The following is an 18,619-nucleotide window of genomic DNA, read 5'->3' on the forward strand; positions in this document are numbered from 1 at the left end:
GACTTTACAATTTGATGTTTATTCTCTTGTGGAATGCTAGGTTCAGGATTACAGGATGGTTGTCAAGGCTACTCAAGTGTGACAAACGTCGTATCTAAGTGCTGTGGAGCTTTTAATTATTTTAAACAAAACCCTTGTTATTGTACAATTGAGGTCTGATGGTTTTAAGTTGATGCCTAGGTGTAGGACCAGACACAAACCTTAGGGATGTTTATTACCTGTACATACATATATACAAATATAGTCCACATGTGTGTATACACGGGCATGTATTAATTTATGTGGGAAAGTTATAAAATTATATATACATACACATACATGCATATCTATATATAGCTGCCCACCCTCACCATTGAGCTGTTTGAACACTAGCTCATGAGCTCTCTGCTCAGTTATTATTGCTGTCTGGTAGAACTACATGATTTTAGTGCCAAAGCCAGACACATTTTCCAGTGTAGGGTGGACACTGTTGTATAGATACGCGTGTATAAAGAGCATTCCTCCCCGCGTTCAGGCATGCCCTGCTACAGTAAACAGTCTTTACCACAGGGTTCAGGATTTAAGCAGTGTAAAATCTATGTCTGGAAAACTGTGTTCATAGTTACAAAATATATATATATATGATTGAAACTTACTGAGTACATATATGTTCTTTGAATCTGGCTATATCCTAGCCATTAGATAAATTAAACAGAAACCCATCCTCTAATAGGATATTATTGTAGCCTTAAATACCAGTACCTGCATTTATTATTTAGTATACTTTAAAAGTGAACAAAATGATGTTAAAGGATTTGAAAACACCATATGCATCTGCATTAAATATACAAAGGTTGCCACAGGGCCTGGTTTAATTCATTGCTTAACATTTTCAGGTCCTAGGGTTAATATTAAAGTCACTCTGAAATTCTGAAAAGTATGGCTCATTAAGGCTTTTATACAAAAGAAGCCCTATTTGTAATCAATTATAAAAACTATTTTAAAGAACACAGATGCATACAAACAGCACAGCACTGGTGGATCTCACCGTGGAGAAAGTGACTGTAGAGGAGGCTGTCCCCGCAGAAGCACCTCCTGGTAGCACATGGAAACCTGGCTGCTTCCTGGCTGCAGCTATTCAGCATGTAAAATTTAAACCTTTTCACATTAACATCGTATTTAATACAGTGCAAATACTTGAGAATAACTTGTTCCCCAACGAAGCAAGAGCCAGCACTAAGCTGAGTAGTTTCAGATCTATTTATACATTCAGGTAAAGTTCGCAGAGACTTAGTCTGCTGAATATCAGCAGAAGGTCACTGAGCTAGCAGCAGTTGCACCTGGCATGGCATGGCACGCAGCAGTCACTCGAGAGAGCGCATGAAGGTCTCCAGGTTGTACTCCGAATCATACTGCTCGGCGTCCCAGAGGTCACTCAGGTTCTCAAGAACTGATTTCATGCTTGCTTTCCCAGAAGTGGAGCTGTCAGCCTTTTCTGCTTTTCCATCCTAATACAACATTGGAAGATAAAGTGAGTTTTCTGTTTTGTTTGAGACATGGTCTCATTATATAGCCCTGGCTGTCCTTGAACTCAGATATCCACCTGCCTCTGCCTCCCTAGTGCTGGGATTAGAGATGTGTGCTACCATACTCAGTTTAATTCAGAAATATCTAAAGTCAAAGGCTTGAGTCCCTAGAACCAGGGACCAGGAAGGAGAGGGAGCAGCTCGGGCAGAGTGAGTGCCACTGCACACTGAGTTCTGTGTTGGACCTCGGTACAGCACAAACCCAGGCACACACAGGGGAGGAAGGCTGTATAAGGAGTCCAAGGTCATTTTCAGCTATGCTGCAAGTTCAAGGATAGTCTGAGATATGTGAGAGTTTTCTCAGTTAACCAATAAATAAGATGAGAACAGGCACAAGAGGGAGGGATGAAGTAAGACAGGGTCTTACAATTTGGCCCAGGCTGGCCCTTTCTGCTTCAGCTTCCAGAGTACTGGGATCACAGGCCTTAGCCACCATGCTCTGATGTGGTACAGCATTTCTGACGGTAGGTTATCTAATAGGTTAGTAGTTTGGTCCCCCACGATAATAACTCTAAACCAGGGCCTCAGGAGCCAGATGGTGGATGACAGGCACCAACCCCTAGATGTACATTCTGACACACACACTCCAAACACAATAAGTGTAGTTTTTAAAAATATGAAGTGTTGGAGGCTGGAGAGAGGGCTCAAGCTCCCACAGTGAGCAGCTCTCAACCACCCTATTACTTCAGCTCCACAGGATCTCATGCCAGCCTCAGTCTTCACGGGCCCTGCACTCTATGTGCATGGGTGCTCTGTCTGTATGAGAGCAGCGGATCCCCTGCAACAGGAGTTACGGTTGGGAGCTGCCATATGGGTGCTGGGAACTGAAGAGCAGGTAGTGTTCTCAGCCCGTATTTGCTTACTAATCCCAGAAGACTGCTACAGCAGCCTGGACACACACCCTGCAGAGTGCCCACTCAGTCACCACAGACAGCCCCAGGACTGATGAAGATAAGTCACTCTTTACCTTATCTAGAGTGAACAGGTCAAGAAGTTGATCCGTGCCCATACTCTGTAAGCTAGAGTTTTCTTGGCTAATAACAGTATTTGCAATGTTCATCTTGAACTTCTGCAAGCCCATTATCTTTTCTTCCAGTGTTCCTCTGGTTATCAGCCGGTAGACATTAACCACACGTTTCTAAATAAGAACAACAATTGAACCACATGCAAACTGATGAACTCGGGTTGTCAAGCCAGCCCTCTCCATCACCTTATGTCTGACGGAGTTTGTCTGTTCCCACGACCCGAAAACTGTTTCCAGGCATTATAGAGCATCCTAACACAACAAAGAGACAGTGACCCCAGGCTTTTGTAGCTGTGCTAGAAAGTGGTGGAGGAAGCCATCTCACTGAGGTGAAAGGGCACTGGAACCCAGTCTGCCTGGTCTTCTGGAGTTCTGTCTAGCACTAGTGCAGTGTTAGATGACGCACCTGCCCAATACGATGGGCCCGGTCCATGGCCTGCAGATCTCGCATAGGGTTCCAGTCATGCTCCACAAACACCACAGTGTCAGCTCCGGTCAAGTTCAGGCCCAGGCCACCAACATGAGTTGTGAGAAGAAGAACATCGATGGAGGGGTCGTTGTTAAACCTACACAAAACCAGAGTTAGCATCCTCTATTAAAATGAAACATACTTCTTTAAAACCCTGTCTTAGGGTTTCTACTGCTGGGATAAAATACTGTGATCAGAAGCACCTTGAGGAGGCAAGGGTTTTACTCCAGCTTAGCACTGAGTTACAAGATTACAACAGCTCTATCACAGCTCTATCAAAGTCCACCATCCAGGCAACTCAGGGCAGGGGCTGAAGCTGAAACCATGAAGGGTGCTGCTTTCTTACTGCTGGGCTTGCTCCTCCTGGCTTACTCAGCCTGTTCTCTTGTAGCAGCTGAGGGCTAGGCCCGACAGCCAAGGAGTGTAACTGCCACAGTGAGCTGGACACTCCCACATCAACTAAGAAAATGAAGCACAGGCTTGCCCAGAGGCCAAGCTGGTGGGGGATTTTCTCAATTGAAGTTTCTTCTAATCAACTCGAGCTTTGTGTCAAGCTGATATAAAACTTGCCAGCACAGCCATGGTATGGATGTTTGTTGTTATCCACTGAGATGAGAATGTCCTTTGAATACAAACATACCGTGATGGTTAAACTCTGTCAACTTGATAAGACTTGGAATAACCAGAAAATGAATCTGCTTTGTCTGTGAAGAGATTTCTGGATTATAGAGTGGGAATACCTGTCCTAAATATCATCCCATAGGGAGATTTCCTGGACTAAATGAGAAGGGGAAAAAGAAAAATAAAAAACATCCAGCACATGCCCCTGCCCCTGTCCTCGTCACCGTCTGTTCCTGACAGCAACAAAACGAGAGCCACAAATTCAGATTAGGATATACCTTAACAACTACTATAACGAAGAAATTAAAAGGAATGGATATATTTCTAGACAATCTACTGGAATATTTCACAATTAAAAGAGCCCAGGTCCAGCCGGATTCACTGAATTCTCTGCGTCACTCAGGGAGGAGCAACAGCAGCGTGCATCAAGCCAATTCACAGCACAAAGCAAACACTTCAGCCTTTCTAACAGCTGGTGTTACTGATAGCAAAACAGTTAATAACAAAAAATTATATTCCCTATGATGAACATAAGATACACAAATTATCAATAAAATACTTGCAAGTCAAATTAAGGAACACTGGAAAGATGGTAGTCGAGTTGGCTTAACGTAAGAGTGGATGTAAATCATTACATAATGGACTCAGAGAGAGATGGCCAACAATTACTTAAGTAGCTGCAGAGGCTGGACAAAATCCTCAGTCCCTTCAAGATAAACTCAGAGAAAAACTAGGGATAAAAGGAACATATCTTGATGTAATAAAGGCTGTATATGACAGACTTACTCAGACCACTTTTTCTAAAACCTGGAATAGAAACGGGTCCAAGTTCTTCACTGTAGTCAATATGGTGCAAGAGGAAGGAGAGCCAGAGGCTTTGGTTGGTTGGTTTTTAGTACATGACTGAGTTTTATCTTGACCTTAGGCTGGAAGACGACTTGGTGGTTAAAGTGCTTAGTGTGGACCTGGATTTAAGCCCTCAGTACCCACACCAAAAATAGGTGAATCCTGGGGCTGGCTGACCAGGAAAGTCTAGCCTCAATGGTGAGCTCTAGGTTCAATGAGAGACTGAACACACACACACACACACACACACACACACGATTCCATCATAAAACTCTTAGATCTCACAAACTTTTAAGCAAAGAAAAAATTAAAAATCTACATTCAAAATCAGTAGCATTCCTACAAATCAGTAACAGACACGCGGAGAAAGCAGAAAGACAGTCTTAGAAGACCTTATGAAGATTAAAGGAAGGACTCTACAAAGAAAGTTATTTATTTGTTGTTTGTATATGGGAGCAGTGTCTCTTTATGTAACCCTGGCTTTCTTGGAACTTGATATGTAGCTAGGCTGGTGTTGAACTCATAGAGATATATTTGCTTCTGCCTTCCAGGTGCCAAGATTAAAGATATATGCCACCATGCCCAGCTAGTAATGAAAGACTTAAATGCTTGAAAAGGAAACTGAAAGACACTTGAAAATGATAAGCCCTCTATGACTAAATTTAGAAAATTGTGAAAAGAGCTGTACTACAAAAAGCAACCTACAAATTCAATGTACACATCCCAACCCTTACCAATCACTGAAGAGTGTACAGGCAGCACTGACAGGACTCAGTGGGGCAAAAATAAATACTAAATAAGGGTAAAAAGTAGGATGGAGCGAAATGGGGAGGTATGAATATGATAAGAATATAAAACAATATTTCAACAAGCTGGGCATGGTGGCACATGTCTTTAATCCCAGCACTCAGAAGCCAGAGGCAGGTAAGACTCTTGAGTTTGAGGCCAGAGTGAGTTCCAGACCAGCCAAGGCTACATAGTCAAACCTGGTTTCAAACAACAAAACTACTTCAATAACTTCACAAAAAATGGGGCAGGAATAGGAATAGGATTATTCCTATGAAGTACAGAAGTCCTGGAGTAAGCAGTGCCATCCTGAGCAAAGGCAACACTGAGAGTTGTCACCAGGCTGGTTTCTAAGCCACCGGAAACAGCAGATTTCAAGGACACAGACACTGAAAATAATGCAGCATAACAAAGAACCCAATTATCCACGCATGTAGCAGCCTCAATCTCAACAAAATGCCCGAGACCTAAAGTGGAGTAGACAGTCCTTCCTCACTGATGGTGCTGGGAAACCTGATCTCCACACCTGGTCCCTGTCATCCTGGATAAAAAGAACAATTCTAAATGATCAGAGACTTTAATAAGAACTGAAATTTCCCAAGTATAAGAGGCAAAATTAAGGAAACCAATTTGGGATATGGACAAGGTCAAGGGCTTCCTAAGAAGGAATCCAATCACTCAAGGCATAATGTCTCAAGACATAATGTCAGGAACTAAGAAACAGTATTACATGTGATTCAAAAATCAAAACCAAAAGACCCCTTGTATGTCAGAGGCCACAATCACATGAAGAAACAGCTTACAGAATGGGGGAGGAAGAGTCTTTGCTGAGCTTAGAGGATTAATATGTAGAATACACAACGAACACAAACCAAACACCAACCCAATCAATTAAATGGGCCACTAAATACATGGAAGAGAACAAAACAAAGCCATTTAACATTACTGTCTATCAGGGAAATCAAAATTAAACTTCAGATTCTCAGAGCAGTCATTAAGACAAACAACAAGGGCTGGTGAGATGGCTCAGCAGGTAAGAGCACCCGACTGCTCTTCCGAAGGTCCTGAGTTCAAATCCCAGCAACCACATGGTGGCTTACAACCATCCACAATGAGATCTGACTCCCTCTTCTGTGTGTCAGAAGTCAGCTACAGTGTACTTACATATAATAATAAATAAATAGATCTTTAAAAAAAAAAAAGACAAACAACAAGAGCTGGGGAGATGGCTTAGTGGGTAAAGCACTTACACAGAGTACTGGAGTTCAGATATCCACAACCTACCTGAGTGCCACACGGCCGTGGCAACCTGCCTTTAATTTCAAGTCATGAAAGGTGGAAACAAATGCCTGCAGTAATTTAGCTATAAAGACTAGCCTTACTGATAGCTCTGAGTCTGAGGAGACCCTGCCTAAAAGAACACATTAGAAGAGAATCTGAAGTTTGAAACTGAACCTGGGAATCTCTATTCTCAGAATGCGGATTTCATCAGTGTATTTCAAGCAGACTTAGCATTTTGCTTCCAGATAAGCTGGTTTACTGCTTGGTGTCAGCAGAGAAACAGTAGCTAGGACAGAGGTTTTAGCTAAGCTGCCCATTTACTTGCTTCCAGTCTGACCACTAACGTTATGCCTTCCTAATACAACCACTAGCATCCTCACAGTACTTCTGTAGTTCTGGAATAAAGGAAGTTTACTGGGACTGGATCACCCAGTAACACACCTGCAGGTATTTACCCAAAGGAAACACGACTGGAGGCAAACGCCTTCATGAGTAATAACCAATAGACTAAGCTGACATGGCAGCTGAGCAGAGGGAGCTACTTACCGGGAAACAATGGAATGCCGCTGTCCAGGAGGAATGCTGCCATCTAGTCTCAAGTAAGTGACAGAGGGCAGGTGAGGTTTGAGCAGATCATGTTCTACTATATCAAGCATGCTTTTAAGCTGACAGAAGATCAGTATTCTGTGCTGGGCCACAACAGATTCTGTCCCACTCTCTGTAGAACTGCCATTTCCCAAACCACAGTCCAACAGCAACTTAGGGAAGAAAGCATTACACTGTCAGTCAACAAAAGCAGACACATCTTTGCTACCACACATGCTAGCTACTGCAAGGATTTCTATAGAAAAAGTATTTCTAGCTATGGATTTGTACCCTATATCAGTTCATTAGTACTTGGGGCTAAAACTGACCACCCAGCTTGCTTCCCCCTTCCGTTAATGTTAATTCAAGGGAGTGACACAGATGTCTCAAACAAAAGCTATGTATGAAGTTACTTCTTTAAATAAGGGATCATGTATAGTGATGCATATCTTTAATCTCAATTCTGAGAGAAGCAGGCAGATTGGTCAGCTTGAGGCCAACCTGAGCCGCACAGTAAATTACAAGCCAGCCAGGGCTACATAGTGAAACCCCGCCTCAAAAAATAAATAAATATATAAATAAATAAAGTTTAATTGATTAATGAACTAATTAATTAATTAAAAAGGCCATTCAAAAGCACACCACTGACTCCCTTTAGCTGAAACAGCTGAGGTAAGAGGGGAGTCGTAGAAAGCAGGTTTAGCATTATAAGGGGCAGATGGTCAGTGAGTGCTCAGGAGGCAATGGCTCTGGGTTACAAAGTACTCAGTGACTATGACTGTCACTGCTGTACAAGACTGTGACGTAATGTCAGAACTGCACAGTTAAAGTGGTACGCCATTTTTTTAAAAGCTATAAAAAATTGTAAGCCAAATTTAGAACTACAGTAAATGGTAAACACATCAATAATCTTTGGGAAAAGCAACGTGTTCTAGTATTATATGTTAGGAACATTATTTTATCATTAAAAGACATACGTACTTGTTTCAAGGCTGAGAGCTTAGGCGCATGTTGAATATCATGAAGAGAAGAATTCTGAACGGCCAGTTTTTCAGTAGTGCTCTTGAATTCTGGATGCTGAGGGGTTAAGACCAGTGCTGGATGGTTGCAGAGCTTACGTAAATATTGTAATGCCTTTAAAGGGGAAAACAGCTGTGTAAGTGTGCTTTCATAACTCAAGTGTCTGTAATTTTGTATCCTTTCCTCCCCAGTCCATGTATCTAGAAAATTCCTACTCAGTGTTCAAGACCCAGTTCAGAGCAAGATGGCTCAGCCCATAAACCATTTGCCAGAAGCATGGGGCCCAGAGCTCAGATCCCTAGAACCTACATTAAAGGGAAAAAGAAATTTGAGTGAACACAGGGAATGCCTGTAATTCCAGTGCATGGTGGAAGGACAGTAGGGAGTCCCTAACCAGTGAAGCCTGAACAGCAAGCTTTGAGGCTCAACAGGATTCCCTCATTATGCAATGTGGGGAGCCATCTAGAAGATACTAGCCGGGTGGCAAACACCTTTAATCCCAGCCAGCACTTGAGAGGCAGGGGCAAGCAGATATCTGAATTTGAGGCCAGCCTGGTCTACAAAGTAAGACTTCCAAGGTCTTCCAAGACAGCCAAGGGCTACACAGAGAAACTCCGTCTTGACAAACAAAAAAGAAAAAGGGGAAGCCGGGCGTGGTGGCGCACGCCTTTAATCCCAGCACTCGGGAGGCAGAGGCAGGCGGATTTCTGAGTTCGAGGCCAGCCTGGTCTACAAAGTGAGTTCCAGGACAGCCAGGGCTATACAGAGAAACCCTGTCTCGAAAAACCCAAAAAAAAAAAAAAAAAAAAAAGCTACTGTCCAATACAGATGAGCCCATACAGATGTGCACCCACACTGCACTGCACTTACTTCATTACTTTCTGAAAAGTAAGAGCCTTCATTCTAAAGCCCTCTTTTCATTTAACACAAATGTGCGTTACATTCTGTAAGGTAGATATTAAAAGCATTTCCCCATTGCTAATATTAACACTAGCTGGGTGTGGCAGCACATGCTTGTAATGTCAGCACTCTAGAGGCAAACGCAGGGGATTCGGGGACAGAGGCTCGTGTACCATTTGCACGGTGACTGTGCAGCTAGCCTGAGCTTTACAAGGCTGCCTCTCTCACAGACACACAAAACCAGGAAAGAGTAAATGGGTACTTTGATAGTTTTCATATTATTTTCAGTGTTGAAAAAAGAGGAATATGCACTTTAGTCTTCTCTATAAAAACAGCCCCCATTAAAGAACATTCTTTAATTCTTAAAAGTAGTCTATAACCTCTACCTGGAATACATGACCTGTAGCTTTAAGTTTTGGTTTTTCAGTTTCTTCTGAAAGCACAGCTGAAGACACGGTCTCATCAACATCACACTTGGCACGCGACTTAGCAAAATCTTCATAAAGCTGAACCTGTAAAATTATCCCAGAGAAACAGTTAATATACATCTAGGAAAAGGGGTGTGTGTGTGTGTATGTGTGTGTGTGTGTGTGCACACTCACATGAACAGTAAACTGAACCAGCCTTTATAAATAAAGAAAACTAAGACACCACTACCTCATTATTGATATTAGAGATAATTCACTCCATCTGTATATAAGTTCCTTTAAAATTACATTTACAGAAAAAAATGAAAAATTAATTTTCAGCTGCAAAGTATTATACACACAAACCCTAAATTTTTCCTCCATTTAGGAAAATAAATTATCAACAAAAGGGAGTCAGATCCATTACAAGTAAATGAGAAAAATCTATTTTTAACACAAGTCTATTTAAAAAAAGACCAAAAACCTATCAGTCCCTTCTGAGACTAGATTTTAAAAGAATGTTACTGCTAATTTAAAGCATTACCTTGTACTAACATAATACAAAAGGAAAAAAAAAAATCTATCAAGGATGGAAGAACAAAACTCAGAATACAAATCCATAAATGTTACCCAAAGGCAAAATGTCATTTCCCTCTGGAGTTCTCTTCCTCCAGAATATTTCAATGTGGCTTTTGCCTATACTATATCACAGACTATTATCACCACACCACCCCCAAAGGGCAAAAAGTATCCCATTTCTCATAAGACATTCCTTTCAAGAAGTTCTTTTCTTTTTCCTTCTGAGACAGGCTCTCTCTGTGTAGCTCTGGCTGTCCTGGAACTCACTCTAAACCAGATGTTAAAGGACAGAAGCAGAGCTCCCCGCCCGCCCAGAAATCTAAGGTGAATACATCAGTCCTGGCTAGCGGGTGCTACACTAACATGTACCAGAAGAGGATCAGGTTAGACTGGGGATAATTCTAGGAGTCTTTGATGTGTTTGACCTTGCCAAACCAAACAATACTGAGACAGAATATATAAACTAACCACGAGAAATGAAATGTCTAACAGAAATGGTTTCTATGAAGAGAGTACAAGGAAAGCCCACAATAAAACTCTTCTAACAGTCTCTGCGAATAAAGTCAGAAATGGGTTAAAATGTATTTGGAACACTGATAGAAAACAAATAATATTTCAAGTACAATAACATCCCAAAGATCAAGATTTTATACTTAACTCAATAGTGTTATTAGGCAAGTTGCTTACTTTTTCTCACTTTTGCAGTATTTTCAAAAACAGGGAGTATGTAACATCTATGACACTCTCATAAGGATGACACAACACTACTCACAAGCAGATTTTGGCCTTAATAAAGGCTTTTGTTAATATTGGCATCCTCTCTGCTCCTTTTTGCTTCTTGTAGTTTCAGTTACCAGTGGTTTGAAAATACAAAATAAAAATTCTAAAGATAAATGACTTATATCAAGTCCTACATTATCCCAAAATACTCTGCCAAGGATGCAAATCACCCTGTTGTAAGCACACTCATGGTACCGACGGCGCCTGCCCATCAGTCAGGCAGTCTCAATTCCAATATGGATCAACTATCGCCTCCTCTATGACCTGTGGTTAAGTAAGTCTTATTTCACTCAAAAACAGCCCAAGAGAAGTCATAGTGCTTTTTCTTTAAGTGAAATATCTTAATGAGTAGGGGGAGGGGCCTTACTTGGTAGTCTAGGGCTTGATTCCAAAGGATTACGCCCTTACACTTGGAGGGGGAAGAGCATTGGTCTCTACTTTAATCTACAGAACACAGATCACGCTCTTTAAAGAAAGTGCGCTGTCCCTTTGCAGGGAAAGGCTCTAGACTCCACTAGAGTGAGATGTAGCTCATGTCTATACTTAAACTGGAGAACTGAATTCTCGATGGGCATCTGATAAAAGGCTGTCCTGCTAATAGTATTCTATCAACAACTACAATGACCACACTCTTCACCTGGAGAGGGCTGAGAGTACAGTAATAGTCTTGAATAATTTTAGGTGGAAGATCCTGCAAAACATCTTCTTTCATTCTTCTGAGAAGGAACGGCAGGACTTGGCGGTGCAGAGCATCCATTGCCAGGACACCTGTCAGCAAGGAGAACACAGCTTTGAGTGCCTGTGACGCACCATCCTCCTGACCATGAGGACTCAGTGTACTTCTTCCTTACCTGCTTCTTGTTCTCGACTGGAGCTTCGTGCATCCCTACTCGCTAATATAGGTTTGCCATATCGAGCAGCAAACTGGCGTTCAGTACCCAAAAATCCAGGCATAAGGAAATCAAATAATGACCACAACTCCAAAACATTGTTCTGAACAGAAAAAGAATCATCAATTATCTTTTCTTCATTTGGCAAGTACCATTTCCTAGTAGATCTGGATCCAGAACCCTCAGCAGCGCAGGCTCTGGCTCAGCACACTCAGCTGCTCTCTAACATGAACACCCTTCTTATCCCACTAAAGCTCTGCAGAGCAGAAACCCCCGGACCACTTCAAAACTAAAGTGGAGGAAGAGAAAAGAGATGGCTTTTTAACTGGACAAATCCTCAAACCTTCTGATGTCTCAATCAAGTACAAGTAGTTAAGTAAGGCATGCACCTTTAATCCCAGCACTTGGGAGGCAGAGGCAGGTGGATCTCTGTAAATTCAAGGTCTACCTGGTTAACATAGAGAACTCCAGGACATCCAGGGATACATAGAGAAACTCTGTCTCGAATAATAATAATAATAGATAATTATAGAAATTAAATCTAAGTCTCTCCGATCCCCTTTTAGTGCACTTTAAAAAAGACACATACCAAAACCAACTTTGTGCTAGGGGTTTAACTCAGAATTTAACACTTGCTTGAAATTGTTGCAGCCCTGGGTTTGATCCCTAACAAAACAACACACATTCTTATACACAAACACACACACACACACACACAGCCCACAGAACTTCTAGTAAGTTTAGAAAAATCTGTAAAAGACAACTTCTCTTTAATGATTATTAAAATATGCAGTGCTTACTAAACTAACTGTGACTGTAAGCCTCAGAACTCCCTTTTCTTACTGTTTATTTTTATTGAGACAGAGTTGTTTACAGCCCTGGCTGTTGTGGAACTACCTGTGTAGATCAGGCTGGCCTCAAACTTACAAAGTCCTGCCTGCCCCGTCTTGAGTGCTGGGGTCAAAGGGTTGTGCCACCATGTACATGTGGCACTCTCCTGTATCTCAGCATGTGGGAAGCCGAGGTAGGTGAAATGAATTTGAGAGCAGTTATACTACTAACTACTACACAGAAAAATCCTGCCTTGAAAAAAAAATCATTTTTAGAGCTAGAAAATATGGTTCCACTAATTGGAGAATAAGGTAATCTTCCTACCAAAGGCGGCTATCCAGGCAAATTATGAACATTTGCTAAAAATTTCAAACCTCTACTGTGTGATATTCATTTCTAAGATGGTTCTATTTTCACTGCTAAGTCAGATTTCTAGATAACTACAGAAGTAGAATGGTCAGGGTAGGATCAAATCTGTTTTAAACATCAAACAAGTGTTAATTTAATAACCTAAAAATTAGAATGTAAGTATGACCTTTAATAAAACTTGACCTATTTAAGAGGCAAGCAGAAGGTGGGCGTGGTGGCGCATGCCTTTTAATCCCAGCACTCGGGAGGCAGAGGCAAGCGGATTTCTGAGTTCGAGGCCAGCCTGGTCTACAAAGTGAGTTCCAGGACAGCCAGGGCTACACAGAGAAACCCTGTCTCAAACCCCCCCCCCCAAAAAAAAAGAGGCAAGCAGACCTGTGAGCTTGATCTATAGCTTGATCTGTACTGAGTTCTGGGCTAGTCTCAACTATATAATGGCAAAGGAGATGGGACACCTTGAAAGGAGTTAAGAAAGAGTTGCTGCTCTTACAGAGGACCCAGATTCAGTTCCCAACATAGTGACAACAATTTATAACTCCAGTACTATGGAATGTGACACTCTCTGCTGGTCTCTGTATTCTCCTTATACACAGTATACAGGCAAAACACCCATACTCAGAAAATTAAAAATATATAAATCTAAATAATCTAATAATCTGATTAATTATGGCCAGGTAGTGGTGATGCACACTTTTAATCCCAACACTTGGGAGGCATAGGCAGGTGGATCTCTGTGAGTTTGAGGCCAGCATTATCTACAGAGCTAGTTCTAGGACAACCAGGGCTACATAAAGAGAACCCGTCTTGAAAACCAAGAAGAAGAAAAAAAGATTACTTATGAAAGGCCAGGTATGATCATGTGTATCTGTAATCCCAGCATTCAGGAAGCAGAGGCAGGAGGATTGCAATGAATTTAAAACCAGCTAGGATTTCAGACCAGCTAGTGCTACATAGTAAGACCCTGTCTCAAAACAAAAACAGACAAAACCAAACCTGCAGGCTCCTGCCACATACAAAAGGAGCCTTTACAAAACAATTTAGCTACTTTTGTCATCTTTATAACTAAAAGACTCTGTAATTTACTACTAAATGCTATGCCACCTGGCAAGTTTATTATTTGTTTTAAAATAGGAAGAACTGTAAATAATTACCTGGATTGGTGTTCCAGAAAGAATAATCCTATAATTAGCAGTCAGCTGCTTTACTGCTTTGGACAACTTGGTTTTTCCATTTTTTATGACGTGGCCTTCATCAAGAATACAGTAGTTAAATTTAATATTTCTAAGGAAAAATAAATAAATAACTGTTATCCATCTTTTCCCACATATCAGACATTATAGGAACAATCATAGAAGCCGAAATAGTAAGTATTCTCAACTTCATATCAATTTTTCTTTTTCTTTTTTTCTTGCTAGAAGTATTTCATGGAAATAGAGAATACATGAAGAAAAAGCTACAATTCTTTTTTTTTAATGTATTTTTTTAAGATTTATTTACTTATTTATTTATTATATGTAAGTACACTGTAGTCTTCAGACACACCAGAAGAGGGCATCAGATCTCATTATGGGTGGTTGTGAGCCACCATGTGGTTGCTGGAACTTCAGACCTTCGGAAGAGCAGCCGGGTGCTCTTACCCACTGAGCCATCTCACCAGCCCCAAAGGTACAATTCTGATGTGAATGAATGTATGAATTCTATAAGGTATATTATAAACACAGCCACAATCCAGAGCAAAACATCATGTTCCACCAGCCTAAAAAATCTCTTTTGTGCTTTCTCCCAACCAAGTTTTAAAAATCAAAATAGCATGCATCCACTCTAAAAAGTGACAGTTTGGCTGACATTTTCATACATGTATGTCAAGTATATTGTTCATACTCAGTACCCACATTATCCTATCATATCCTCCCTACCTATCAATACTAAGTTTTTGTAAAGTACATTTGAAGTCTTACCTAAAAAAGTCTATGTCATTCCTCACAACATCATATGAGGCTACTATCAGATTGTGCCTTTTTACTTGATGTTGCAACCTTTAAAGAAAATAAGGAAGGAAAACAGGAATTATTAATTTCTTAATGCGATTTTATTTTGCTTTTTTTTTTTTTTGATTTGGTTTGATTTTTTTCAGACAAGGTTTCTCTGTGTAGCCCTGGCTGTCCTGGAACTCACTTTGTAGACCAGGCTGGCCTTGAACTCAGAGATCAGCCTGCGTCGGCTTCCCAAGCTGGGATTAAAGGCTGAGGTGTGAGCCACCACTCTTCTTAATACAATTTCAATGGTGTAAGTGCAGCTGCTATTATAGTGTAAATCTGTAAAGTGTTCCAATCGGGCTACTGAGCACTGTGTTTACTCTGTAAACAAGAATGCTACCACATACTTTATGATGTAGATCTGATATGTGACTCAGAAAAAAAAGATGAGCACCTAACTCAAAACTTAGTAAGAGCTTTGTCAGTACCTCTTCTTTTGGGGCACATTCATTCCTTTACCATTCAGGCTAAATGGGTCTTATAGATCCTAGATCCCCATAACAAATAAAAAGAGAAAGATGAAGCAGCAGAACCAGGTTGACCTATTCACAAGATTATGTCCTCTGAACACGATTAAACAGCCAGTCTATCATGTCCAGGACTGAGCTCTCTGATGACAGAGTAAAGAACTACTTAGTATGGTCCTGGAGCTAGGAGAATATGGTCATTTACCACCAACTCTAGAATAAAGTAAAGATCAACTCAACATTTGGGAAAGAAAAACAAGAAAGAGTCCTCCTGTTGCTTCTAAAGCAATAACCCACCCTTAAAATTCTCAAGGGAGTGAGCTGATTCCCTGTTAGGTAGCTAACAAGCAGAATTCCTATCATGTGCAGATACGTGAATACTAATTGACACTACAGGAATTTTGAGTGCAAATATTTCAAGTGCTTACAATCAAATCCTCCCTCTGTCCACTTAACAAACTCAAGTGAGCTTCACTCAGGCCCTATGCTGATCTCCAAACAATGGATTTTAGCGTAGTAATTTTCAACCTTCCTGATGCTGTAACCCTGTAATACAGTTCCTAAAGTTGTGGTGACTTCAACCATAAAGTTTTTTCATTGCTACTTCATAACTGTAATTTTGCTACTATTATAAATGATAATGTACATATCTGATATTCAACTACAAAGAGATCATGACCCACAGGTTGAGAACCAGTGCCTGTGGGGGTGATCCTGAGTACACACTGTGGCCATAACTGTAGTATATCTACACCAGGCAGTATGAACCAAAAGTACATATAAAGACGACAAAGGAGAAGAAAAGGAAACTAAGAAAATATGTAAAGAATGGAATCAAAGAAAAAAAAGAGGTGCTGTGGCCCCAAGGTCCTCCAGATCCCCCAGGGTGGACAGGGCTGCTGCTCGTTTCGCAGAACACGGGTGGGAGGGTGGTTCAAGTCCTTCATTCTGGTGAGCTTCACTGTCACCTTCTCACCATTTCTTAAGCTAGGTCTCTATGGGTCTAATTATAGAGCTAACTACAGTTCAACTTTCATACATTCTATGTTTCCAAGAGACTTAAACTATGAACCGTTTTGTTGCACGGCTCTTACCTTATCCTTTCAGTGGGAGGGCCAGTATAATGCAACGGATTGAGATATTCTCTGGAACAAAATTTACCTACTTCATCTACCCAATGACCTGTTAATGTTGGTGGACAAACCACCAAGGAAGGAAGTGGCATACATTCTGCCAATTTCGATCTTGCATATTCCTGGGCCCTTTACAAAAGAAAAAAAAAAAAAAAAACAAGTAAGCAATCTGTTTACATTGATCAGGATTTAGAACCTTTATTTTAACATTTTGTTTTTATTACCTCTGACAATGATCTCCTGCTAGGATGCAGATGGACTGTAATGTTTTTCCTAAGCCCATGTCATCACACAGAATTCCATGAAGCTTATACTTATTGAGAAAGGCCAACCAGTTCACACCATCCTAGAAAGTTGGGTAGAGAAAGGAAATCTTTGTAAATGTAAGCAGAGCATAAGAATTTTTTTCTTGTAAAACATATTTGTATGAACCTAGATAAATTAAAATAGGACACTAAATCTAAGACTTTACCGAGTCAAACAGAAAAAGTGATTTCACATTTATAAGCTCACCTGCTGATATTTCCTGAGTTCAGCATTGATTGGTACTGGGATCTTGTAATTTTCTAACTTCTTCCCATCTAACAATTGCTCTAAAAAGTGTCGCTCTTTTGCTTTCAACTGGATTAATTCTTCTGACATGTTTGGAGGGTCTGGAATGCCTGCCTAAAATAGGTTTTAACATGTATTAGAATTAGACTTGAGAGTAATGAATGCATAGCTCATTTGCTAAGTGCTTGACGAACATGCAAAAAGCCCTGAGTTCAATGCCAGCATTGCATAAAACTACACCGGTGTAATCACAGCGTTCAGAGGTTCACCTCTCTCAAGAAGTATTAACTAATGCTTGTTCTATGTGTGGGGGTGGGGTAAGGGAAGAGAAGTTTGTCTGAAAGGCCTGGATTTCACTACACAGTCCATGCCAGTTACTAAAATTTTCCATCCTGAAATGTTACCAAAATAATTGCAGTTTTACAAAGGCAAACATACACGCAGAAAAACATTAATTAAAAATAGTATGAAGACTTGATGGTAAATAAATCTAAAGATTTTAAAAGATATTAAAAGAGTTTGAAGAATTACAAAGAAAACAGGGCTTTAATTTGCAACAAATGTTAATAAAGAAACAGAGATATGAACCTACTTTACATTCTATGTTATTAATATCAGCTTCACAGTGTTCTGAAGTCTTCAGATATTGAATCTCAAAATATGGTATATGAAAGTTCTAATAATACCCCAACCAAATTTTCTGTTTTATAACAAAGAAGGAATTGTGCATTGTATTCATTTTGTTAACACCTGTACAATTTAGTGCAAAACTGCTTGAGCCCGAGAAAGAGTCTAAGCAAGAGCACCAAAAGTCCTAGTGACATCTATAACTTGCCGGGCTGGGCTGTGGTGAAAATGGGAAGAGCTATAAAATCTCATCCTCGAGCATGAGACAAATGTGAAATAAATAAATATGTATGTATATATATAACTTCTGACCTTTTCAAAATATAATATATTGGAGGAGGGTACCTGTTAACTGTTTGCTAAACTAGCCTCTTTTTCTTCCCTTAAATAATTTAAACACATCAGCATTCCATTCAATTCTTTGCCATACTGTGATGCTCATAGACATGCCTGGCCATATCCAGCCTCAGGTTTCAATATTGATTTGACAGATTGTGTGTATTTATGCCTGCACAAAGGCCAAAGGAAGATAGCAGGTGTCCTGCTCTGTCTAACATCATCATTCCTTCAGTCTCTACCGAACCTGAACCAGAGCCAGAATGACAGCCAGCCCAGTGATCCTCAGGTCCCTGTCCCTTAGTGACAGGCAGTGACCGGCCACATCTAGTTTGTTATGTGAGTGGTGGGAACTCAGGTCCTCACCCTTGTGCAGCAAGTGCTCTCCGCCACTTAGTCATCTCCTTGGCCAGCCTTACTCTTGAGATAGCTATTTCTAAGCTAAGGGGTGGAGGGAATTGGTAGAACACTACCTACCATGTACAAGGCTTATGTTCAATCCCCAGGACCATAAA

At 40.7% G+C, this 18,619-nt stretch overlaps 1 protein-coding gene across 1 annotated transcript in view; it reads right to left on the reverse strand.

Moving 5' to 3' along the window:
• Btaf1 (B-TFIID TATA-box binding protein associated factor 1) overlaps positions 1–18,619 on the reverse strand; it is an 86,831-nt gene continuing 68,212 nt past the window's right edge. Inside the window, exons 26-38 of the mRNA XM_021151415.3 lie at positions 17,103–17,255; positions 16,814–16,935; positions 16,551–16,718; positions 14,912–14,989; positions 14,105–14,234; positions 11,715–11,856; positions 11,501–11,631; positions 9,484–9,609; positions 8,159–8,311; positions 7,139–7,350; positions 2,996–3,155; positions 2,533–2,703; positions 1–1,487 (exon numbers count right to left, since the gene is read on the reverse strand). Coding sequence (XP_021007074.1) covers positions 1,344–1,487; positions 2,533–2,703; positions 2,996–3,155; positions 7,139–7,350; positions 8,159–8,311; positions 9,484–9,609; positions 11,501–11,631; positions 11,715–11,856; positions 14,105–14,234; positions 14,912–14,989; positions 16,551–16,718; positions 16,814–16,935; positions 17,103–17,255 — 1,890 coding nt within the window. The 3' untranslated portion in view covers positions 1–1,343. The remainder of the gene's footprint in view (positions 1,488–2,532; positions 2,704–2,995; positions 3,156–7,138; positions 7,351–8,158; positions 8,312–9,483; positions 9,610–11,500; positions 11,632–11,714; positions 11,857–14,104; positions 14,235–14,911; positions 14,990–16,550; positions 16,719–16,813; positions 16,936–17,102; positions 17,256–18,619) is intronic.

This window comes from Mus caroli, unplaced genomic scaffold, assembly GCF_978045245.1.
Source record: "Mus caroli unplaced genomic scaffold, Mus_caroli_1 scaffold_20, whole genome shotgun sequence".
Lineage (NCBI taxonomy): Eukaryota > Metazoa > Chordata > Mammalia > Rodentia > Muridae > Mus > Mus caroli.